Raw genomic sequence first — 25,000 nt, 5'->3', positions numbered from 1 at the left:
TTTTGAGATAATGAAAAGCATTTGAAATGCAGGCCATCAGCTTCTAAGTGACTGACTCCCATCTACAAACTACAGTACTATAAGACATCTGTCCTGTTTTTCAAACCAATACATTATGAGAAGACTATTTGATGCAGGGGGGTTATCATTCTGTCACCCTTAATGAAAACAATTACCATTTTCAGAGAATTATTTTCAAACACAATGCGAATTATTTTTATGCAGTTATTTGGTTATTTATTGCAAATGTTAAGAGCATGTTAGGAGCTAAACCAGAGTGTTATGGCAGAACATTAATGTAAAAATTGTCACAGGCGTTTAGTGCAATGGGATATACACTCACTAAGCACTTTATTAGGAACACTATCTTAATATTGGATAGGTCCTTCATTTGCTCTCAAAATAGTTGAAAACAGTCCTATGAGATTCTGTTCCATGTTGACATTATTGCATCACGGAATTTCTGCAGATTTGTCAGCTGCACATTCATGCTGTGAATCTCCCATTCTACTACATCCCAAAGGTGTTCTATTGGATTCAGATCCGATGACTGGGAAGGCAACTGAAGAACATTGAACTTCATGAAACCAGTTTGAGATGACTTTGCTTTGTGACATGGTGCATTATCATGCTGGAATTAGTCTGGAACCAACAATCACCCCATGACACGATCAAAGTCACTGAGAGCACATTTTTCCCCCATTCTGATGGGGAACATTAACTGAAGCTCCTGAACTGTATCTGTATCTGCAGGATTTGACGCATTGCAACAGGCAGGAATACACCCTGGACAGGTCGCCAGTCCATTGCAGGGCACACACACCATTCACTCACACACTCATACCCATGGGCAATTTAGACTCTCCAATCATGCATGTCCTGCATATCTTTTGACTGTGGGAGGAAACTGGAGTACCCGGAGGAAACCCACGTGAACATGCAAACTCCACACAGAGAGGCCCGGCCGACCGGGATTCAAACCCAGGACTTCCTTGCTGTGAGGCAGAAGTGCTACCCACTGCACCATCTGTGCCGCCCTGGAATTAAAGGTATTACAATATATATTTTGTCATGGATGAGCCCCACAGTCGAAACTGGACTGTACCAGTGCTGACAGTTGCCGGTAGCTCCATTAGGTAACACACAATTGGCAATTGCATAGCCCAGGGAATGGGATGGTTCAGTCAGTTAAGAGTTAATTTCATCACTTTCTAGTGACCCCTGCTGGTCAATTAGGTGCTAAAGGACTACTTGTCAAAGCAGCATATGAAAGGTCTTCCTCTGACTCAACACTGTGATTGGCTGTGGTGTAAAAAGAAGCAGCTGGTGACCCCACATCTTTCGGAGCCAAACTCCGCCACAGTTTCAGATAGTCGGACATTCAAAAAGATGGTGGGAATTGGATATGATCAGCCCCACATCAGAACTGCAGTGTTATGACTCTGAGTTGCCTCATGTAGCTGTGGGAGCGCAGATGTCAAAGTGCTGATCGTCAGGGCTCTTTATACAGTGCCGTCCAAAAGTACTGTAGCGGTAGAGGGAAATGTGTTATTTTTGCTAAATAGAGCGAGGCATATTGTCACTCTCTTACATCTCTTGAGCGCAATACATCACAATGGAATACATGTCATAGAATGAATGAAATAATGAAAGAATAAAGACACAAATATTGTATTCATTGCATATTCATATCTTATTTCAGTACAGAGTAGACAGTTAAGTAGAGTGTGCACTTGCCCCATCAGTGGGTAAGTTGTCACATTGGATTTTTCAACAAATAAGAACACAACCAAGTCATTGTGAATATAGATTTTCCTTTTTTCATTTAAAATTCAAAACCAAATATAACTATCTTCACCTCAGATTAGTGTGATTCTTCCAAGTGAAATCTATACTCACTCTATACGGGTTAGGTGACTGATGTGGCCAGTCCACATTTTTTATTTGGAGTAATTTTTCTTCACATTCATATTATTCATACCAAATTGTGGCACGTGTGTGTTGCCTAGGAACAAACACCCTGGACTTGTGTTGCCTAGGAACAAACACCCTGGACTTGTGTTGCCTAGGCACAAACACCCTGGACTTGTGTTGCCTAGGCACAAACACCCTGGACTTACTCCAGTTTTGAAAGGGATCTGATAAAATTAAATGGTGTCTTTTAAAGTGTTCAGCCCACTAACATTTGACTGCCTTTCAAAGTAACACTTGGATCAAATCTTTCACGTAGGACTTATTTAGACAACAGATTTTGAGTCAAAATGAAGGCCCACCTCTTCAGACTACCTCAAACCTGATCCAAACCTGACTTTATTGAATACTAAGTATTCAATAAAGTAATTTGCTGGATATGCTGGATCTGCCAAATGTATTGATTTTCTTATTCTAAGCATATTGAGCAGATTTCATATTTTATTTTTCTGAAAGCATTGAACAGTTTGAATCTGTCAGTTTGGTTTGTGATACACACATCTCAGTTACTGTTGTGCTTCATTTACGCACTTCAGACTTGTTAACTGCCATTTTCTGCAGCACTATTCTTTTTTCATCTTATAGAAAAACACATATTCTTGTATATTTAAAAATATTATGATTATTATTATGATTATGATTATTATTATTTTTTTTACAAAATTAACCTTGTTGTATAAAGCTTGCCACCCCTGAGACAATAAGGGCAACTGTGTGTGAATATTCAGTCAAAAGTTGTTTCTTTGAAATGCATACCTGTGTTGCTTCGCAATTGGGTTCATGTCAAAGAAGATCATATCTTGGAAGCATATACATGTCTTAACCATGCAAAATAAAAAAATCTGTTTTGACATTATTTCTCAACATACAAAAAATCAAGGCGAAAGTGGATAACGTAATGGTTTCTGGCTTGTGTGCCAGCACTTTCATAGATATGGGAATTTGCAACTACAAGAGTTCTCTGCATCACCAAGTCTTCTCTGGATGCATATTTTTTTCCCAGAATATGTAATCAATCTTGAATTATGCTTAAATCTAAACCCAGTTTGCATCATTCCTTGTCATGTCATTGCTTTCTTACGTGTGTGCTGATAAACCAATCCATAATCTTAAAACTGTGATAAGCCAAACATCCTGTTCCCTTTTTGTTGTTTTCCTCTGCACAAACAACACAACATCTTCGATAAAAGTGTGCTTTTCACGAATTGAAGGAGGGTGCGGGGAGATAATCAACCAATTATCTCCCTCCGCGCGAATTCAACAAGCATGGTGGAATCTTGTGCGGGATTGGCTAGTTTCCGGGCCCGTTGCGTGACATTCATCTATTTTGATTGGACATACGAGAATGTCTGTCAGCGGTATTGTGCCGTGCCGAAGTATTTCTCGTGACGCAAAAATAGTAGGGAAAAAAACAAAAACAATCAATGCAGGCCGCCATCTTGAATTCAGTCTATTCGGTGAATAAGAGAAAAACGGATGGAGGAAGAACGTTGGTCAAGGATACTCGTGACAGCTGGAGGTTTTAAGCGAAATACAGGCGAAAACCTAAATCAATACCAATCTAAAGGCAACTGTTTTATTCACGCTTAGCCATCGCGAAGCAGTGCGCTTCGACAGTGACATTTTAAAACCTAACGTTAGGTTTGAACTTGTAGCCCCGATTGGGTCCTACCCGCAGCAATCTTAACTTATCCAACGGGCTTCTTCCACACAACCAGCCTGGTGAAGGCAGCAACGCCACTCGTCGTTATTGAGCAGAACAGTAATAAAAACCAGGATTGATTGCTTGCCGCAACGTGGTGGATCTGTTATTTTGGTGTCCGAAGTCTGGGGAAGACTACAGTTGAACAAGGATATTATTTTGCTGTGTATTTTTAAACATTCGCTGACTGATAAGTTCAGCTTCCCGAATGAAGAGCCTTTGGAAATCTGGAGCGTACTTCTGATTTAGCAAACATAAGCTAAATGAATATTGATTAATCTTCGGCCTTTTTGGATTTAACACTCCAAAAGAGAAAAATTTGTAACATGGTTTGAGAGAATATAAACAGTGTTGCTTCGTTGTAGTTGCCACGAGTTGCTGTTTGGAAAGTTCAGATGGCATAGCTGCTCCTTGCTAACGTCAATTATTTGAATCGATGCCGAATATGGTGATTTAACACTCCAAAATATAAAGATTTGTAACATCATGGTTTGAGAAAATATAAACAGTGTTGCTTCGTTGTAGTTGCCACGAGTTGCTGTTTGGAAAGTTCAGATGGCATAGCTGCTGCTTGCTAACGTCAATTATATGAATCGATGTCGAATTTGGTGATAATGCAAATTCTATGAAATATGCTCCCGGACTGTGCGATGCCGTATATCACTACCTCTGTATTACTGCAAATACTTAGCAATCAACTTTAAAACGATAACCTTGAGCTCACGGAGCTGCTTCGCTATCTAAGCCAAGGTTATTGATCTTCGGTGTATCTGCAAATATCATTTTAAGGTAGCTTAAGCATTTTAGGTAGCTAGCTAGCTAATGGGTAAATCTCTAACATTAGGTGTTCAATGATTTTCGGCACCAGCAGTAAGGTGATATGCTAATATGAAAGCTAACGTTAGCTAACTAAATTAGCTAACGTTAGCTCCCAACAAACAAGCTTGCGGCAATATTTTCTGAAGAGCAACACTATTAGGTTCGAACTATAACACGAACAAGTGCTATCTATTTCTAGCCACCAAGTATCCGTGGTGGCTTTTCACCGTAGGACCCCTACGATGTTTTCCTTGCTGGCTGGCTTATTCCTTTTCGAACTGATTTTGTAGCCAGAAAACCGAATAACGTTAACTAACGAAGTTAGCCAGGCAGATGCACAACAGTTACCAGCCAAAAGACACGTTTTTAGAATTCGGTAAGATAAACACTGGACTCGAGCGGGGCCTTTTCAGCACGGATCTGGGATTTTCTAGCGTGAAGTACCTGTCAGTTTTATGTTGCTAGCTGTTCACGTAGCTAACAATGACTTAGTTAGATTTTTCTTCTTGAGGGACATTTAAGCAAGCCAAATCAACAATCGGCTTAAAAGGATGTATTTATTTCACAAATTCGAGTAACAATAAGTAAACACGGAACCTAATTGTGCAACATACCACTGAACAAAACGAAGCTGCAGGATTTTCTAGAAATAAAGGATTTCTCACTGGATTGAACAATGGGGACAGCAACCAAACTAGCCTTTGCCATGTTCCTAATTTCATGTTCCTCAGGTGGGTGGCTATCTTGTACACATATCTTTAGTGGTCATGTTATTTTATGCGCAGCGTCTCTGTGCATGTGAATACTAGCTAAAACTGCATGCTTGTATTTGTTTAAAGGAGAGGTGATGAAAATGTAACGTCAGATTTGCATGGCTTGTGGGAGAACATACGGTAAACTAAGCCCATACCGGTCGACCGCCAACTCCTTACAGCCAGTTGTGCGGGTCATTTCTCGCTTTATCTCCCAACAAGAGGTCGATTTATTGGTTTGTTGAAAATTGATCATCTCTGTTGGGCTTTGAGTTCCCTGCTGTGCTTTGTTCTGCACCGAACTGTAAAAAATGTAGCCAAGTTGGCTGTGTAACCTTGACTGCCGAGTTCAATGGATGGACTGGTGTAGTGGCAAGCCGAATATGTGTGACCCCAGAAGACAGCGGTAGGAGTGGCCTCACCAGTGAGCGATACAAATAAACCTGGTCTTGTGTGATGTAGATGGGCATGCGTGCCTTTATATAAAGGTAGCTTCCTAGCTACATATATTATGCATAGAGCCAAGTCAATAATGCATATGTTATGGGGTTCCGTATTTATCCCTGTTGCCATTTGGTCCTCTGTTTTGCTCGCTCATTTGGAGTACACAACTGCAGCATGTATAATCAGTGTTTGATTACTAAAGTTAGAGCCAGGAATCGATATCGTAGTAACTTGTATAAGATGTGCAACCACTGCTTAATACATTTTAAAATAAGGCCTTCATGCCAAGAGGTGGAATGTTTTGTTTGTTAAAATAAGCTGCTCTGTTAATGGAGATGAAGGAACTCATTAAAATTTGACTGAGAGCACCCTCGCCAATGTAATTACATGTGTCGTCACTTTGATTAAGTCAGCGATTAGGCTGTCCTTCTGTCAGTTGGAAATAAAACTTTGGCTCATTATACACAAAAAACACAGCCACAAGTGTCACATTCTTCATGGGTCATGATCAACAGCAAATGCTTTGTTTTGAAATGTTGTAGATCTACATATTTGTGGTTTGCGGTTTCTTATTGAATCAGAATGAATGCCATTACTGTATTGTGTTTTGGTACACAGTACCTTTCATTTTGTTAGCGTAGAAGCAAGCTGTAATTAATTTGGCTGACTGCAGGAGCTTGGAAATGAATTGGTTTAATGAACCAATATGTTTGGTTCACTTTTCCTCCTTTAATGTTCAAAGCCACTTTGGCACAATGTCTGGGTGTGAGAGCGGTCAGTGTTGTTGCTGCAGGTGTCTGGGTGTGAGAGGGGTCAGTGTTGTTGCTGCAGATGTCTGGGTGTGAGAGGGGTCAGTGTTGTTGCTGCAGATGTCTGTGTGAGAGGGGTCAGTGTTGTTGCTGCAGGTGTCTGGGTGTGAGAGGGACCAGTGTTGTTGCTGCAGATGTCTGTGTGTGAGAGGGGTCAGTGTTGTTGCTGCAGATGTCTGGGTGTGAGAGGAGCCAGTGTTGTTGCTGCAGATGTCTGGGTGTGAGAGGAGCCAGTGTTGTTGCTGCAGGTGTCTGGGTGTGAGAGGAGCCAGTGTTGTTGCTGCAGATGTCTGGGTGTGAGAGGAGCCAGTGTTGTTGCTGCAGATGTCTGGGTGTGAGAGGGGTCAGTGTTGTTGCTGCAGATGTCTGGGTGTGAGAGGGGCCAGTGTTGTTGCTGCAGATGTCTGGGTGTGAGAGGGGTCAGTGTTGTTGCTGCAGGTGTCTGGGTGGGAGAGGGGTCAGTGTTGTTGCTGCAGGTGTCTGGGTGGGAGAGGAGTCAGTGTTGTTGCTGCAGGTGTCTGGGTGTGAGAGGGGTCAGTGTTGTTGCTGCAGGTGTCTGTGTGTGAGAGGAGCCAGTGTTGTTGCTGCAGATGTCTGGGTTGGAGAGCGGTCAGTGTTGTTGCTGCAGGTGTCTGGGTGTGAGAGGGGTCAGTGTTGTTTCTGCAGGTGTCTGGGTGTGAGAGGGGTCAGTGTTGTTGCTGCAGGTGTCTGGGTGTGAGAGGGGTCAGTGTTGTTGCTGCAGGTGTCTGGGTGGGAGAGGAGTCAGTGTTGTTGCTGCAGATGTCTGGGTGGGAGAGGAGTCAGTGTTGTTGCTGCAGATGTCTGGGTGTGAGAGGGGTCAGTGTTGTAGTGGTGAAAGCACGGCAGAGCTGCTGTTTGCACAGCACACTGGAGCTGGGAGCTGGGAGCGTGCCCAGAGCGAGGTTAATTACACTTTCACTAATCACACAGAGCTTTGTGGAAGATTACATTTCCCAAATTTGGGGGGAGGGAAGCATGTTGGTTTTTCTTCGATCTGGAACAGGGCTCTGCAGTCTGCTGTGGGCTTCTGCTACAATCCTGTTTCCCCACCCACTCACCCCTCTAAAGGCTAGCTGTCAATGTGAGCTTGAGTTTCCCTTTTTCAGAGGCTGCTGTGCCCCGTGTGTTAACGCGTTAACCATTTCCCCGCTGCTGCTTTCGGGGAGCGTGTCAGTGGTGAGAAAGAAGCGGCTTTCAGCAGTGGCCAACAGCAGGGATTAAACACTCAGCCAAGCACACATTTACATGGGACAGTGTCTCTCAGTGCGTGTAAACTCAGAGCCAAGAGGGAGAGAATCTGGCCCTGTGTGTCCCACTCTCCCCATTAGAATGAGCTCTGTCTCACTGTGGGCCCCTGTGGTGCTGGTTTGCAGGAACAGCGCAGCTGCTGATGGTTGTTTGGAATGTGAGGCGTCGAAAAGGAAGTCGGCTGGCTACAGGAACAGAATCACAGCCAGTTTGGTGGCCGGTTGTTCTCCTGCTCACTGTGCACGCTGTTCTCAGGCCTGCCGGATCTCTTCAGCGGCTCCTGCGTTCGCATATTAAACGGTGCAAAGCTCTTATGTCATAAAACGGAGCAGCTGGGGAAGAGCCAATAAAGCAGGCTCTTAATTTTATTGCGGCTCCTAATTTTGGCGCGAGATTGATGGATGGGTCGTTGGGCTCTTGACTGCACATCACATTTGGGCTTCTCCGCAGCCGACGTGGAGTTCTACAGACTTCCGTAAGGCAGACGTGGAGTTCTGCAGACTTCCGTAAGGCAGACGTGGAGTTCTACAGACTTCTGTAAGGCAGACGTGGAGTTCTGCAGACTTCCGTAAGGCAGACGTGGAGTTCTGCAGACTTCCGTAAGGCAGACGTGGAGTTCTGCAGACTTCCGTAAGGCGGACGTGGAGTTCTGCAGACTTCCGTTAGGCAGATGTGGAGTTCTGCAGACTTCTGTAACGGTGAATCTGGGAATTGTGCTGCGTCCTCTCTTTGGAAGGTAGCTATCATGTTAATCCCGTGTATGTTGTTTTTTCGGAAAAGCTGCAGCAACAGTTGGCTGGTCAGGGTTATCCGTTGAAAGCCGGGTGACTAGTTATAGGTAAGAGCATTAGGCGTGAACTTTGCCCAAGAGCATTGAATTACTGCCAAGTTCCTGATAGTGTGGTGTGTGTAGCTCTTGAGCAGGGCTTCCGGTCCAGGGCTTCGGACACACTGCCTGTCGTCATTCGTATTTGTTATGTAATGTAATGTAATGTGTCCTGTTTGATTGAATCAAAATGACTGTTTAATAAAACGTTCCATAAGCCTGTGCTGAAATGACACTGTAAGTAGGGATGAAGCGACAGTTGATCCTATCGTGAATCTATCGTCGATCCATATCTAGTTGGTGATTACCATGACGATTTTTTTCCTTGCCAGTAAAACAGCACTGTAAATTTTAACGTTCATTCAAAACATTGGTCTTCTACTAAAAAGCCTGCATTTTCTTTTAACGTTACGATATTACCGTTCACAAGTTGTTCTTCAAGACCTCAGGCCTTTTGAATACAGCACAAATACACAGCTGTTATGATTCGAACAACGCTAAAGTTCGGAACTAGCCACCTGTGGCAATGAGCTATTAAGAGAAACTTACGTTTATTAGGCAGTAGCAACAACAACAACAATAATAATAAATACATTTTGCTTATTTGCAAAGTGCTCTTCATTGTAGAACAATATGGATACAATTAGGCTACGTTCCTTATCACAGGAACAAACCCATGATTGAGGCACAGCACAAACTGCAGAGCGTTCTTCTTGCTCACCTCCCGATACAGGTTTGGGGATAATTTAACAACCCTACCCATAAGCCTGTGCCGTGGTCACACAGTTGTCCACTGTACCTGGTATTCACGTATGTCTAAGGAGCTGGAATATTGCTACTTGACATCAGTACAATGTGTGTGATTATATAAAGCACTTGTCGGTATGGTGAAACTCCAGCTGACTTTGGCCTGTGGATAATATCCGGGAGCGTGGGTGTTCTTGGTAGCGGGGCCGCTAAATGTAATGTAATGTAAAAATGAATCTGGACTGGAAAGCCGTTCTCACTGCTGCAGCCGCCATTGTGTCTGGCTGCTGCTTGCGCTGTAGAATCCATGTGCTCTTCCTGTGCCACGGGACGGCTGTCCAGCCACATCTCTCCCTTTAGCTGTTTTTAATTGGCCATTATTCCCGTTGTTGCTTATTTTGTAAACAGCCATATCTTGGGCATTTTTTTTATTTATTTATTTATTTTTTAAAGAAGCATCATGACATTACAGCAACCTCAGATGACGTTGGCCTTGGTGCCATCAGACAACGTGTTTGTTAGGATGCTATATGATGATATAATAACCATGCTTTTAAAGTAGCAGTTTTTTGTTGTTGTGGTATATTCAGTAGTATCCCTGCCTGTAGATTAAAAAAACTTCTAAAATGGTGACTTCTTCACCAGACCCTAGAAATTGTAGTGGTTTATTATTATTGTCATTGTTGTTATTATTTTCAACGTGGGGTTATGGCTATTAAGTCTACAGGGATGCTCATAGACCCGAGCTTTGGCCATGTGTGCTGGCTGACCAAGTGGTGCTCTAAAAGCTAATGACTGAAGCGTGTCATATCGGATTTTCCGCCTTGACTTGAGCTAATTTAACCGTTTTAGGGCGCACTGTGCTTAAAAATGCCCTTCACATAATATGCAAGACCAAAGGACATCCCTCCTGTGCTGCTGAAGTGTGAAATGACTCCTTTAAAACAATCTTGGATGTCATGAGATAATTACAAGCATTCTTTACTACTTCTTAGCTGGCACAAAATAGGGACGGCCTGTAGTGTAGTGGTTAAGATAAATGACTGGGACACACAAGGTCGGTGGTTCTAATCCCGGTGTAGCCGCGATAAGATCCGCACAGCCGTTGGGCCCTTGAGCAAGGCCCTTAACCCTGCATTGCTCCAGGGGCCGATTGTCTCCTGCTTAGTCTGATCAACTGTACGTCGCTCTGGATAAGAGCGTCTGCCAAATGCCAATATGTAACCTGTAAAATATGTTAAAAAAATAATCTGTGTACTGCTCTATCAAATATGGCTTTAGTAAGACTGAAGATTTTGTATCTTTGCATCTAGTGCCATATAATTAATGCACGCTGAATGAATGAACATGCTAAGAGTTCAGAATTTCCTGTCAAATCACATAATTTAATGTTTTGCCCTAATTGTTTGCAGTAAGCAATAAGAAATCTTGCCACAGCGACATGGAGATTAATATAAACGAGGAATTTGTAATGGACATCCATTACCGAGTTCCACTGGCATCAACCTGAACGCAGGTGTTGTGGCTGGCATGTTCTTTTCATTATTTTCAACATCAACATCAACATTTTTGCTCTTTTTGTTAGCTATTCCCCGACTCAGCCTGCAGCGCTGCAGTAAAGCGGGAGAAGAGCCGCAGGACTGCGGGGGGACTGCGGGGGGACTGATGTAACGTTTGCTGTGACTGACCAAGCCCAGGGTGCACTGGGGTAGTTCACTGACTCTGACCAACAAATTAAAGAAATTCACAATTTCACCTGCAGTTGCCGTCAAAGACAAAAATAAAACTCAATGCTTGGACAGGAATCATGTACAAAGAAACTTGCCATACAAACGTGTCTACACACAATGCTGTATGATAAATATGTTGTCATATGTTTAAAGAAACATAAAATGCCCTCCACCACTACCATCAGCTGGCAAATCTAAGCCAACTCCCAGAATATGAATCTGCTTTGTGTTGTTCAAGTTTAAAATTTTATGATCCGCTCTACCACTAAATTAATATTTGTGTTCATATTTACATTACATTTCTGAATGATTTTTTTTTTTTTAATGGAACCCTGCACATTCAAAATGTTTTTGCTGATTGAGTAAATCCATGTACAACATGGATTATGATGTAGGCTGCTGACTATTGCATTGTATTGCACTTGGTATAGGCTAGGCTATGCACTATGCTATTTATGCTACCCCCCCCTTTAGTCAGAAAGCAACTGATTCACCGAGTGAAATTCCTGACTGCATAAAGGTATACTTGGCCAATAAAGTGTGAGTAGTTGAGCGCTGAACTGTGACGGAGGGCAAGCTGAAATCTTGCGTTAAGCTTTCAGGTTTGAGGCGGTGCTGTCCTCTGAAAGGACTGCATGCAGATGAGTGGCTCTGCTAATGCAGAGCTTCACCTGTTGTACACTTAGCTTTTCCTCACACAACTTCCTAGAAAGTGAAATGTCAGCCAACTCGCTTTTTTACTGTCTTGGAACTCAACAGCAACACGATACCCTCTATAAATCTTGATCGTGTGAATACTGAATTTATTTCTGTACAGAGCAGATTGCAGTGACTTGGCACAGCACAGCTCCGTCCGTCTCCATTGCGGTGATGGTTGTTATTGTAACGGTGGAGTCTGAGGTTCAGTGATCTCTAATGGTCCAGTCTGAGGTTCAGTGATCTCTAATGGTGGAGTCTGAGGTTCAGTGATCTCTAATGGTCGAGTCTGAGGTTCAGTGATCTCTAATGGTGGAGTCTGAGGTTCAGTGATCTCTAATGGTCCAGTCTGAGGTTCAGTGATCTCTAATGGTGGAGTCTGAGGTTCAGTGATCTCTAATGGTCGAGTCTGAGGTTCGGTGATCTCTAATGGTTTCTCTAATGGTCTCCAAAGCATTTATTTAGTTGACTAATTATAGTGTGTATCACAATTAAAAACAGTAAAATGAGTGGACTTAGTTGCAGCTTCATTCAGAACTTTAATTGACAAATGACCATGAATCCGTCCGCTGGGTGCAGTCATTAGTAGCTGTGCAGAGGGGCTTAAACTGAGTTTATGGTTGACCGGTATGCCGTGCATAACTTTACAGTTCACAGCCATTGTCATTGTGCCTCTTAAGCAGACCAGGAAGAGTCTCGAACCAGGAAAGTGCCCAGTCAGCAATTAATATGAGTTACCAACTGAGGGGAAACAACCTGCAGCTCCACTGTTAGGGGTCAAGCAGCACCCTGTACTGATGACTCTTATTTTTACTTGAGGTAATCCTTTTTTCACTGTAGTTTTCCAATCCTGGGTACTACAGTAACTGTAGTGGAGATACCATTTAAAATTCAGGAGGGGTTTTAGCTTTGTGGCACAATAGATGTCTGTAGACGCGCTCCATGGTACCATAGACGCTTCATTTTAACTGTGTCCACCACAGCAGCACCTGAAAGCAGGATATCATCTGCAATTATAACACTGCTCATGTTCAAATTAATTAAATGCCAACAGAGCAGTCACACACTGTACAACCAGTGCAATTGAAACGGGAAAAAAAAAAATATAATAAAAAAAGAAGTTTAACACTGCCTATGCTTACGTTCTAGAAATATCTACAAGTGAATAACGAAGTGTTCACATGTTAAAAAAAAAAAAAGAAAGGTGACATTTAACCAAGGAGTGAAAATAGTGTGCACTAGAACTAGGCTGAGAAACGACGGCAATAACAGGTGCAGTATAATGGTGAGAGCATGCCAATTATCAAATGGAGAACCCACCTTACAGACGGTTCACAGTGTATTGTTCTTGTTTTGAGTTTTCTACATAGTGTTCCAATGGGTGCAGAACTTGTAAGTATAATACTCATCTGTGGAGTGAGCCAAATGGCCAAAGAAGGCCAGTGCTACTGCTGGCTACACGGAGAGCTTCACCCCGGGACTAGGAAAAGCTTGGCCACATTTAAAAATGATCTGACAATTGGGGGTTGGCAGGTGAGAAACAGTCAACAAATGCCAAGCACACGGAAGCAGTGTTCTTTCCATGCTTACCAAACCAGTGGCTGAACATGGCTGACTTTTAAGGAGATGACAAAGATGATTTTGAGAAGTTTGTTCAGTAGTTGGAGGCGAGTGTGTCGCTGACTGTAAACCTGCATTTCCACAACCACTCCCACTGCAGCCCAAGGTCCTGTAGGCAGCATGTAGCCTAGTGGCCAATTTTCTTGACTGGCACCTGGAAGGTTTAGCCACAATACGTTCTGTAAAGCTGATGGGCCCTTCACCACACATTGCTCCAGGGGCAATATTTAGATTCATGTGATATTAAATGGTAAATGGCAGGCATTTATATAGCGCCTTTATCCAAAGCGCTGTACAATTGATGCTATACAATATTAGACAAAGGGAACATGAGTAAAACATTTGTATTATTTAAATTCCACATTCTCTGGTTCCTGCTGAAATGTGCTTTTCTTCTCTGGAGTCCAATCTGAAGTCCAAGCGCTTCATTTCCTGTATGTATTGCACATGCATTTTTTTTTCTCTCCACATATTTGTTGAATTTTTAGCGCATCAAATTGAGTAGATCCAGCCTCACATCGCTGAACAGCCATCAGTCTTCCACATGACATGAGCACGGCTGTCAGTCTTCCACATGACATGAGCACGGCTGTCAGTCTTCCACATGACATGAGCATGGCTGTCAGTCTTCCACATGACATGAGCACGGCTGTCAGTCTTCCACATGACATGAGCACGGCTGTCAGTCTTCCACATGACATGAGCACGGCTGTCAGTCTTCCACATGACATGAGCACGGCTGTCAGTCTTCCACATGACATGAGCACGGCTGTCGGTCTTCCACATAACATGAGCACGGCTGTCAGTCTTCCACATGACATGAGCACGGCTGTCGGTCTTCCACATAACATGAGCACGGCTGTCAGTCTTCCACATCACATGAGCACGGCTGTCAGTCTTCCACATGACATGAGCACGGCTGTCAGTCTTCCACATGACATGAGCACGGCTGTCGGTCTTCCACATAACATGAGCACGGCTGTCAGTCTTCCACATGACATGAGCACGGCTGTCAGTTTCAGCCCCAGCGGCTGTGAGTCTGAATGAGAGAATTTCTGAATCAAAGCCAGGGCGAAACGTCTGAAGTGCCAGCTAAAAAAATAATTTAAAAAATCACTTCCTCTGCATCGATGTTCAAACTGCCACGTGCCAAAATGACGCATTGTTTTATTTTGGCCTGGTAGAGCTGAGTGCACTGGTGGGTGGTTGTAATGTGGCGCAGACAGACGCTCTTCTCTCTGACACACACTCCTGCAGTTAGCCTTAGCTCACAGACACTCTTCTCTCTGACACACACTCCTGCGGTTAGCCTTAGCTCACAGACACTCTGCTCTCTGACACAAACACAATTACCAGGAGCCCAGATGGAAGGCACAGATGTCCGTATGCTCAAGCTGTGTGGAGGATTCTCAGAAACGGGGTGGTGACCCGAGGCTCCCCCTGCTCACTGACTGCACTGCTGTGAGTAAGTTAACCAACACAGCAGATACACGCAAAGCATTTCACTTCGGCTCGCATCAGGTACGATTCACTAAAAAAAGAATGCGTGCTGGAGATAGCTGCGCTTACAGAAAAAAACAAAAAGCTTCATACTGCAGTTGGCTGTCCCCCAGCCCTACGGCTGACCGGTCCTCCTCCTGCCAACGGCCATTTCCATTTACTCTTACGGTTACGCCTGCTTCAGACTGGGCACTAAAAAGTCAAATTCTCCCTCCCAACGAAGGGATTACACCTGTGGAAATTAAGTTCTTAAGTGAGTTCTGGTCCTCACAAGAATCTTGAGAATATGTGTTTGTAGGGAAATGTTTTGCACGTCTGAGCTGGACTTGGTGAGTGGTTGCAGGGGAAGCTCCCTGTAATGAATGGGACGGGCTGTCTGTTGATGTGTGTGCGGTGCAGCTGATAAATTAGCCCCTCAGAGTCCCCCCCCCAACGCTGGGGCCCCTGTAGCTTCCTAATGATGAAGAGCAGCGGCTCCTCTTCCTCAGGCCCGTCTCGCACACCTACCTGCCTCAGGGGAGTCTTCTCTCCGGGCCCACAGAACCAGCACTCATCTCATTTACCTCTGCAGTGCAGACACTTTTAGGTCAGCATTCATTTCTTGTATTTTCAGATGCTTTTATGGAAGTGTCTGTCTACTTCACAAAAAGCACAGTTTGAACAGTGACATCTAAGATGATGGAATAAAAATAAAAGATCTGTGTGTCTGTCTATCTATGTATCCTAATTATTTACTTACTATTTACTATTTATTGGGTAGCTCACCTTGTTGTTTTTTTAAGGATTGTATCTAGAAGATGAGCCACTATTGCAAATGGTTGCGATGTTGATTATCTGTTTTAACAGCGGTGTGTCGGTGTTGTGGCGGCACGGATGGTGCAGTGGGTAGCACTGCCGCCTCACAGCAAGGAGGTCCTGGGTTTGAATCCCTGTCGGCCGGGGCCTCTCTGTGTGGAGTTTCTGCGTGGGTTTCCTCCCACAGTCCAAAGACATGCAGGTTAGGCTGATTGGAGAGTCTAAATTGCCCATAGGTATGAGTGTGTGAGTGCCCTGTGATGGACTGGCGACCTGCCCAGGGTGTATTCCTGCCTTTCGCCCAATGTATGCTGGGATAGGCTCCAGCCCCCTGCGACCCTGTTCAGGATAAGTGGGTTCAGATGATGGATGGATGGATGGATGGATGGATGTGTCGGTCGGTGTTGTCTCAACTTGAGTCTGTGCTCTTATTTTCTCAGTCTCCCATAATTCATTGCAAAACCATTGTTTTGTATTTTTTACAGTTATAGTTGTTGAAGATTAACACCGTTTGCATTCATTTCAAAAGGACAGCTTGGACAAAGATTCCTACATCCTGTTCTTTATTGGAGTTAACCACACCATTCAGATCCTGTGGATGTATGCTGTTCCAACACTTTGCTTGTCCACTGACGGATAAATGGTGCCTCACTCCATAACTGCTCTGTGTTGTATCTTTAGCTCCTTGCAGCTGTCCGCAAGCGCTGCATGTTAGAGTTGTGAGGATTATCTCCTCCGTCAAGGCTGAGCCTGGGCCGGGGTTGTTGATGGTGCTCGTCATGGTTGGTGGCAGATGGCTCCACCTTCTAAGCTGATGACATTGCACTCGCAGTGACCTCTAACCTGCAGCTACCCTTCTCTTGAGCTCTTCTGCATGGGCTCCTCCAGCTCAGGCCTGTTGGATGTATTCTATATTCTGGCCTTTTCCATGAGCTTTTACCTATCGGGCTGTTTCAGTGGGAAAGCGTTTCATTTTGTGACCGTGCGGTTTGTCCCTGGCAGCTGTGCAGGCAGGGGCGGTGGGAACGAGTCAGAAAACGGCTCTGGTGCTTTTGGTTGCAGGAGAGCGAGAGAGGAGAGGAACAAAGGAGATTATCTCTCCACCTGTACAGGTCCTCTCTCCTCCCTTACAGCTCACCTCCCCTCCTCCTCAGGAGGCACGCGAGTCGTGTCTCACAGTCTCACCAATCTCATCTGCTGTCACACTTTAGTCATTCTGCTTAAATGGTGTCATGTACCCGGCGCCTAAAATCACCTGCTTTACACTCGCATAATGACGTCTTTGTTTCTGAGGAGAAAGTGGCAGAGCTCATATTTATTTCACAGTGCTGGGCTATAAAAAAAAAAAAAAAAAAATGTAACACAACTGAACTGGGCTCGTAGCTGAGCGCATCATTTTTGGTTTGGCTTTATAAATGACGTAGCTGAGCAGGCCTCGCCAGGGTAAGAAGGACAAGAAGCGACGCAGACCGAGTGAGACGCGCGGCCCCGCAGTAGGCGGTTGGCTGCCCGTCCTTTCGTGCGCCAGGTGCTCTGGCTTCATCGGGCAGTGTTGTGTTGCACCTTAGCGGGGGCTCTTGTCAGACAGCGGGAAGGCTCAACACATTTCAGCGGCAGTTTCCTGGTGTCCAGGGGCCTGGTGGTTGGGCCCTAAGTGTGATTAATGTGCCTTGCAGATGTTTTGGAGAGCTTCTGCAGCAGACTGCAGTCTAGACACACTGGCTGTGCTGTGCTCTCGCTTTCATCCTTGATTAAAACCCGCTGCTGTGCATTTATCATCTTCCCCTTTAAAGTCTCCCAAGACTCTCTCTCTTTGTCTGATTTTTATATAGTTATATTTATTTATTTAAGTATCTCTTGTTCCTAAGTCATTGTTGCATTTTCTTTTCTTCAAAGCTCTGCAGGGAAGTTTGTTGAGGAGATGTTGGCACTGTCTGTGACTTGCCAGGCTAAAGTGGGTCCATTACTGTACATGAATCGTTACATAAGGGACCTGAGTTGTCATGGGCTTGGGTAAAAGTGTGTCCAGGAGAATGTTTTTTTCTTTTTGTCTAGATCTAGAGTGGAAATACATTTCTTTGTGATCACAGAAATTATTATAGGAGACCAGAGAGCGCTAACATTGTCCTACTCACTTCAATCATTAACTATAGTTAAGAGGTAGACACATTAAGTTTTAAAATATTGCTTTGACTAATTTAGCTGGGACAGATTATGTACTCTCTGTACAGAATAAGAATGTGATATGTGAGAGAGACACGCTCTACCTGTGAGAGAGACACACTCTACCTGTGAGAGAGACACGCGCTACCTTTGAGAGAGACACGCTCTACCTGTGAGAGAAACCCTCTACCTGGGAGAGACACGCTCTACCTGGGAGAGACACGCTCTACCTGGGAGAGACACGCTCTACCTGGGAGAGACACGCTCTACCTGGGAGAGACACGCTCTACCTGGGAGAGACGCTCTACCTGTGAGAGAGACATGCTCTACCTGTGAGAGAGACATGCTCTACCTGTGCGAGAGACATGCTCTACCTGTGCGAGAGACACGCTCTACCTGTGTGAGAGACACGCGCTACCTTTGAGAGAGACACGCTCTACCTGTGAGAGAAACCCTCTACCTGGGAGAGACACGCTCTACCTGGGAGAGACGCTCTACCTGTGAGAGAGACATGCTCTACCTGTGCGAGAGACATGCTCTACCTGTGAGAGAGACATGCTCTACCTGTGCGAGAGACACGCTCTACCTGTGAGAGAGTGTGTGGGTGTATTGGGTGGTGTGAGCCAGAACAGAATAATGTGTATGTTGATGGAGGCTGTTGTGGCATGTTTCTCCTGTGCGGGTGAAGCTAACGCTATGTGTTGTCCTTGACGCAGCACCAGAGGAATGCCGCACTGCTGGAATGTACCAGTACATTGTCTCCCAGTAGGCTCTGGGTGAATGTGCGTTATGTCAGAGGCAGCTGTAATTTCTGAGGTATGTGGCGCCTGCTCTGAACACAGCCATTTAGCAAGCTCATGCCTTCAGGCCTGAGCATAACACCGCTGAAGTCAACAAGGGCACACGGATTACTTTAGAGTACAGATCCGTCAGATTCCTTGTCTCTGAATAAAAGTTTGACACAATACAATTTGAATTGTTGACTTCACACTTCTCATCACTGGAACCGCCATTAACAACTGGTCTCAGTCCTCATGAACACATCAGTAAGTACTCCACACGGGCCTCAGGGCCTGTCACTTTCCCATCCCTGCCGTTTGACCGCTGTGCTGTGCACACAATTACCGCCGTTATAATTTAAGACGTGTGGCTGTCAGAGAAGCTCCCAGGGACGTTTAAAACCCCACAGCCCGATTACTTGGTCTTTTTAACAGGCCCGTTTCATGCCTTCTGAAGTTCTGTGTCTGAGGGCGGAGGAGTCGCGCTGTGCGATCGTAATGAAGCCCACAGTCGAGACGTGGCCGCGTCCGGCCGAGCTGCAGGCTGATGTCACAAGCCGCGAGTTCATTAGGGACATCTGAGGTCATCGGGGGAGAAGAAGCAAAAAGAAACAAACTGAACACAAAGGTTGTTTCATTTGGGCATCAAAATAACCGCACTGAGCAGCAGAATGCAGTCTGTTAATCCCTGCTGGAATGCACAGCTGTCTGTCTGTCTCTGTCTGTCTGTCTGTCTGTCTGTCTCTGTCTCTGTCTCTGTCTCTGTCTCTGTCTCTGTCTCTGTCTGTCTCTGTCTGTCTCTGTCTCTGTCTCTGTCTCTGTCTGTACTTCAGTTAGGCCCCTGATCGGTGGCTCCACATGAACTGCCCTCTGTCCTCCCAGCTCTCCCCTGCATTCCAGAGCCGTGTCTAATTGGCCGGCGCATAGCACACATTCTCAGTGTGGCACAGGACGGCGCTCTTAAGCGGCTCGTTACCATGGACGCGGCAGCCTCACTGGTGGCTGGTATGAACTGTGTGGTGGGGGGCGGGGAGGGGGGATCAACATTTTGGAGCGGAGTGGCACAACTCAAAGGCAAAGGGCTGACTCTGAGGTCTGCAACCCTGGGCCTGGAGGGTGCTGGCTTTTGTTGTTACTCCACTGTGTCATCAACTGCTTTGATTGATCAACTGTCCTCACCTTGTTTCTTCGGTCTGAATCAGTTGCTGTTACATTTATTTATTCATTTTTTTGGTTCGTTGACCATTCCTGACTCACCCAGATAAGTTTGTGCGATGGTGCAGCTACATAAGCCCTCTGACCTCATTAGTCAGGAGAGATGATTGGTTGTTAATGAACAGGTGGTTTAATGACCTCATTAGTCAGGAGATATGATTGGATATTAATGAACAGGTGGTTTAATGACCTATTTAGTCAGGAGAGCTGATTGGTTGTTAATAAACAGCTGGTTTAATGACCTCATTAGTCAGGAGAGATGATTGAATATTAATGAACAGGTGGTTTAATGACCTCATTAGTCAGGAGAGATGATTGGTTGTTAATGAACAGGTGGTTTAATGACCTCATTAGTCAGGAGAGATGATTGGATATTAATGAGCAGGTGGTTTAATGATCTCATTAGTCAGGAGAGATGATTGGATATTAATGAACAGGTGGTTTAATGATCTCATTAGTCAGGAGAGATGATTGGTTGTTAATGAACAGGTAGTTTAATGACCTCATTAGTCAGGAGAGGATTGAATATTAATGAACAGGTGGTTTAATGATCTCATTAGTCAGGAGAGATGATTGGTTGTTAATGAACAGGTGGTTTAATGACCTCATTAGTCAGGAGAGATGATTGGTTGTTAATGAACAGGTGGTTTAATGACCTCATTAGTCAGGAGAGATGATTGGTTGTTAATGAACAGGTGGTTTAATGACCTCATTAGTCAGGAGAGATGATTGGTTGTTAATGAACAGGTGGTTTAATGACCTCATTAGTCAGGAGAGATGATTGGTTGTTAATGAACAGGTGGTTTAATGACCTCATTAGTCAGGAGAGATGATTGGTTGTTAATGAACAGGTGGTTTAATGCGAGGTGTGTCCAGCAGTGAGAATCAGGAAGGAGCCATCGTGTCAGTGGCTGGGTGGCCCTCTCTCAGTAAGCTGCCAAATTGGTTTGGCCTACTTTCAGTGGTACCTGGGCTTGGCATTGAGCTGGTTTCGAAAATCACCTAGGAAAGTACCTCAGGTCAGGTACGGGTTCTGGTCAGTTTGGGACTTGACCCAGGCTTAGGATTCTGGTCTGTGCTGTCTGTTTGGCCATAGGTCCATGCTTACAGACAGTCTGTGCTGTCCGTTTGGCCCGAGGTCCATGCTTACAGACAGTCTGTACTGTCTGTTTGGCCCTAGATCCATGCTTACAGCCTCTGGTCTGTGCTGTCCATTTGGCCCTAGATCCATGCTTACAAACAGTCTGTGCTGTCTGTTTGGCCCTAGATCCATGCTTACAGCCTCCGGTATGTGCTGTCTGTTTGGCCCTAGACCAAAGCTTAGGGATTCTGTTCTGTGCTGTCAGTTTGGTTCTTGACCCAGGCTAGGGGATTCTGTTCTGTGCTGTCAGTTTGGCTCTTGACCCAGGCTAAGGGATTCTGTTCTGTGCTGTCACTTTGGCTCTTGACCCAGGCTCAAGGTAATTTCTTGCAAGCCGTCATGTTGAATGTTTCTATTACTTGCACTCTCCGGTCATTTCTCAAATCAAGAAAAAATTCTCAAATCACTTGAGGTTCACTGATCTAGACGAGTTGTCCTATTTAATCAACTGGATTAAACTGTATTCTCCCACTATCTGACTGTAACATCTGTGTTTATTACAACATAAAGTATTTATGTGCCATCACACTGGCTTTCCCATTTTCACCTGCATATCCAGCAATGAGCATTTAAAAAAACATTCCCATACTCTTTCAAATAAGCGTTTTGCATTAAATTTGCAGATTGCTTCCTTTATTTCACAAAGGAACTTCTGAGTAATATTTCTCTGCATGGTGAGAAAGGTATAGCCCTAATATGGATTTCACACAGCATGTGAGCGTCATTTAACCGGTTACCTCCACACCTCTTTCCACTCCGAACGAATGCTGCCAAAGGCCGTAGGCAAAGATAATAAGAGCCATTGTGTAAAATAAATAAAATATGACATGAATCTCTTAATGAGGGCGATGAAAGCCTGCCGCTCTCTTAGTGCTGCAAGCACATTCGCCGAGAAGACTAGCCCCCCTGAATGATGGCGGCTCTAAAATGGTGGCCTGTGTTGCATGCATCTCTCTCCCACTCTCCCTCCCTCCCTCCCTCCCTCCCTCTCTCTCTCTCTCTCTCTCTCCCACTCTCTCCCTCCCTCCCTCCCTCTCTCTCTCTCTCTCTCTCTCTCTCTCTCCCACTCTCTCCCTCCCTCCCTCCCTCTCTCCCTCCCTCCCTCCCTCCCTCTCTCCCTCCCTCTCTCCCTCCCTCCCTCTCTCTCTCTCTCTCTCTCTCTCTCTCTTTGCCCTCCTCACTCCGGCATGCTCCACTGTCTCATCAACGTTTTTGTGTCTCCCCACTTCACTGTGTCTGTGAAGGAAGTAAAGTTGGCTTAATCCACAGGTAAAGGGAAGAAGGTGCCTTGTTTACACTCATTTATAGTGGTTCTGGAGCAGGCCCTGCTGTGAGACCCCTGCAGCAGGGTGGGTGACTCATTCTGGCACTTTTTCAAACGGCTTCCCTCTCGCTTAACGTCGACCGCTGCTGGACGAGTGCAATTGGAGCCAACGCAGCCATGAGGCCCACAGCCCCAGGCCTTCAGCCTCACGGAGAGCCATGCGTCTCGGACTCAATGCCCTCTGAGTCAGGAGTGTATTTTTAACCAGCCGCCTTCGGTTTCCTGACGTTTGAAAGCTAACATTGTTTTGTTTTCAGCATTAAATAGGAAAGATTTTTGTATTAAAACATTGTTAGAGTCCTTAAATTCGGGTTTCAAAATATACAGTTGACGGGCCGGCACTCTGTACCAAAACAACGTCAGTGTGTTCACAGTGAAGGGGGAGGGATAAACCGCTGTGGTTTGAAGGTGTTTGTGGCTGCTCTTCCTCTCGACTGTTAGAAGTCCAAGGACATTGGAGCACAACGGTGCTCCCTGTATGGTCAGTGGTAACTGCAATATTTGACACAGGTTTGTATGCAGTGGTTTTACTCCACACTGCCCTGTTTAAAGGCAGGTTTGTATGCAGTGGTTTTACTCCACACTGCCCTGTTTAAAGGCAGGTTTGAATGCAGTGGTTTTACTCCACACTGCCCTGTTTAAAGGCAGGTTTGCCCAGTGCACCCCTAATCACGCATGCCACCACCATGCAGTCCGGAAACAGAAGAGGAACTGTTGAAAGCAGAAGTGCATTCGGAATGAGGGTTAGGAACGGGATTTATTTGTGTCCCAGAGTGGCTTGCGGAGATGTAGGAAGTTGGCTTCTTCCTTCAGGTGTTTGGCGTGGTTAGCCCACCCTCTCCGTCACTCACAGGTGTAGCTCTGGTGCTGTCTCGAGCCCTCGGGGGAGATTATGGTTGTATTCCTCGTGAGAACAGAGCCTGCTCCCCGCTTGGGCTCCACTGCTGTCTGTGGCCTTGTGCCTGGGATCCCATCAGGTCTGGAGTGGGCTCTCTGTCCGTGGCCTGGGATCCCGTCAGGTCTGGAGTGGCCTCTCTGTCCGTGGCCTGGGATCCCGTCAGGTCTGGAGTGGCCTCTCTGTCTGTGGCCTTGTGCCTGGGCATCCCGTCAGGTCTGGAGTGGCCTCTCTGTCCGTGGCCTTGTGCCTGGGCATCCTGTCAGGTCTGGAGTGGCCTCTCTGTTCGTGGCCTGGGATCCCGTCAGGTCTGGAGTGGGCTCTCTGTCCGTGGCCTGGGATCCCGTCAGGTCTGGAGTGGCCTCTCTGTCTGTGGCCTTGTGCCTGGGCATCCCGTCAGGTCTGGAGTGGCCTCTCTGTCCGTGGCCTTGTGCCTGGGCATCCTGTCAGGTCTGGAGTGGCCTCTCTGTTCGTGGCCTTGTGCCTGGGGATCCCGTCAGGTCTGGAGTGGGCTCTCTGTCCGTGGGCTTGTGCCTGGGCATCCCGTCAGGTCAGGAGTGGCCTCTAGAAGGCTTGTCCGTGTTTGGGCTGGTCAGAGGACACACCATGAGAGTGTGGACCAGGGCCAGGGACCTGTGGTCTGCTAGGGACTATGATCCTCTCACTGGCTCTACAGATAAGAAGTCAGTTCATGCACAACCCTTTTAATTGAGACCGTCGGGAAAAGTAATAACATATGGTTAACCATCGGGAAAAGTGATAACATATGGCTAACCATCGGGAAAAGTGATAACATGGTTAACCATCGGGAAAAACATGAATTCAGTGATGTCAGTGATGTGATCTGCTTTATATATCATTCAATAAGCAAACTCATCTTGTTCATGGTTATTACGCTTTCTCTAATAATCAGGGATTACCTCTTAGCCTACAGTCAGGTCCATAAATATTGGGACATCGACACAATTCTCCTCTTTTTGGCTCTATACACCACCACAATGGATTTGAAATGCAACAACTGAGACTTTCAGCTTTAATTTGAGGGTATTTACATCCAAATCAGGTGAACGGTGTAGGAATTACAACAGTTTCTATTTGTGCCTCCCTCTTTTTAAGGGACCAAAAGTAATGGGACAATCGGCTGCTCAGCTGTTCCATGGCCAGGTGTGTGTTATTCCCTCATTATCTCATTTACAAGGAGCAGATAAAAGGTCTAGAGTGCATTTCAAGTGTGCTGTTTGCATTTGGAATCTGTTGCTGTCAACTCTCAATATGAGATCCAAAGAGATGTCACTATCAGTGAAGCAAGCCATCATTAGGCTGAAAAATCAAAACAAACCCATCAGAGAGATAGCAAAAACATTAGGTGTGGCCAAGTCAACTGTTTGGAACATTCTTAAAAAGAAAGAATGCTCAGCAACACCAAAAGACCACAGAAAACAACTGTGGTGGATGACAGAAGAATTATTTCCCTGGTGAAGAAAAACCCCTTCACAACAGTTGGCCAGATCAAGAACACTCTCCAGGAGGTAGGTGTATGTATGTCAAAGTCAACTATCAAGAGAAGACTTGGTGATACAGAGGGTTCACCACAAGCTGTAAACCATTGGTGAGCCTCAAAAACAGGAAGACCAGATTAGAGTTTGCCAAACAACATCTAAAAAAGCCTTTACAGTTCTGGAACAACATCCTATGGACAGATGAGACAAAGATCAACTTGTACCAGAATGATGGGAAGAGAAGAGTATGGAGAAGGAAAGGAACTGCTCATGATCCAAAACATACCACCTCATCAGTGAAGCA

General features: G+C 45.3%; 1 protein-coding gene across 1 annotated transcript in view; it reads left to right on the top strand.

Annotated features, from left to right (window-relative positions):
• Window positions 1-3,425: 3,425 nt before the first annotated feature.
• The window catches only part of LOC133116444 (activin receptor type-2A-like), a 55,513-nt gene continuing 33,938 nt past the window's right edge, over window positions 3,426-25,000 (top strand). Inside the window, exon 1 of the mRNA XM_061225969.1 lies at window positions 3,426-5,223. Within this exon, the coding sequence (XP_061081953.1) occupies window positions 5,169-5,223 (55 nt within the window). The 5' untranslated portion in view covers window positions 3,426-5,168. The remainder of the gene's footprint in view (window positions 5,224-25,000) is intronic.

This window comes from Conger conger, chromosome 17 (assembly GCF_963514075.1).
Source record: "Conger conger chromosome 17, fConCon1.1, whole genome shotgun sequence".
Classification (NCBI taxonomy): domain Eukaryota; kingdom Metazoa; phylum Chordata; class Actinopteri; order Anguilliformes; family Congridae; genus Conger; species Conger conger.
The sequence above is the reverse complement of the archived record's forward strand: the minus strand, read 5'-3'. Positions and strand labels throughout refer to the sequence as shown.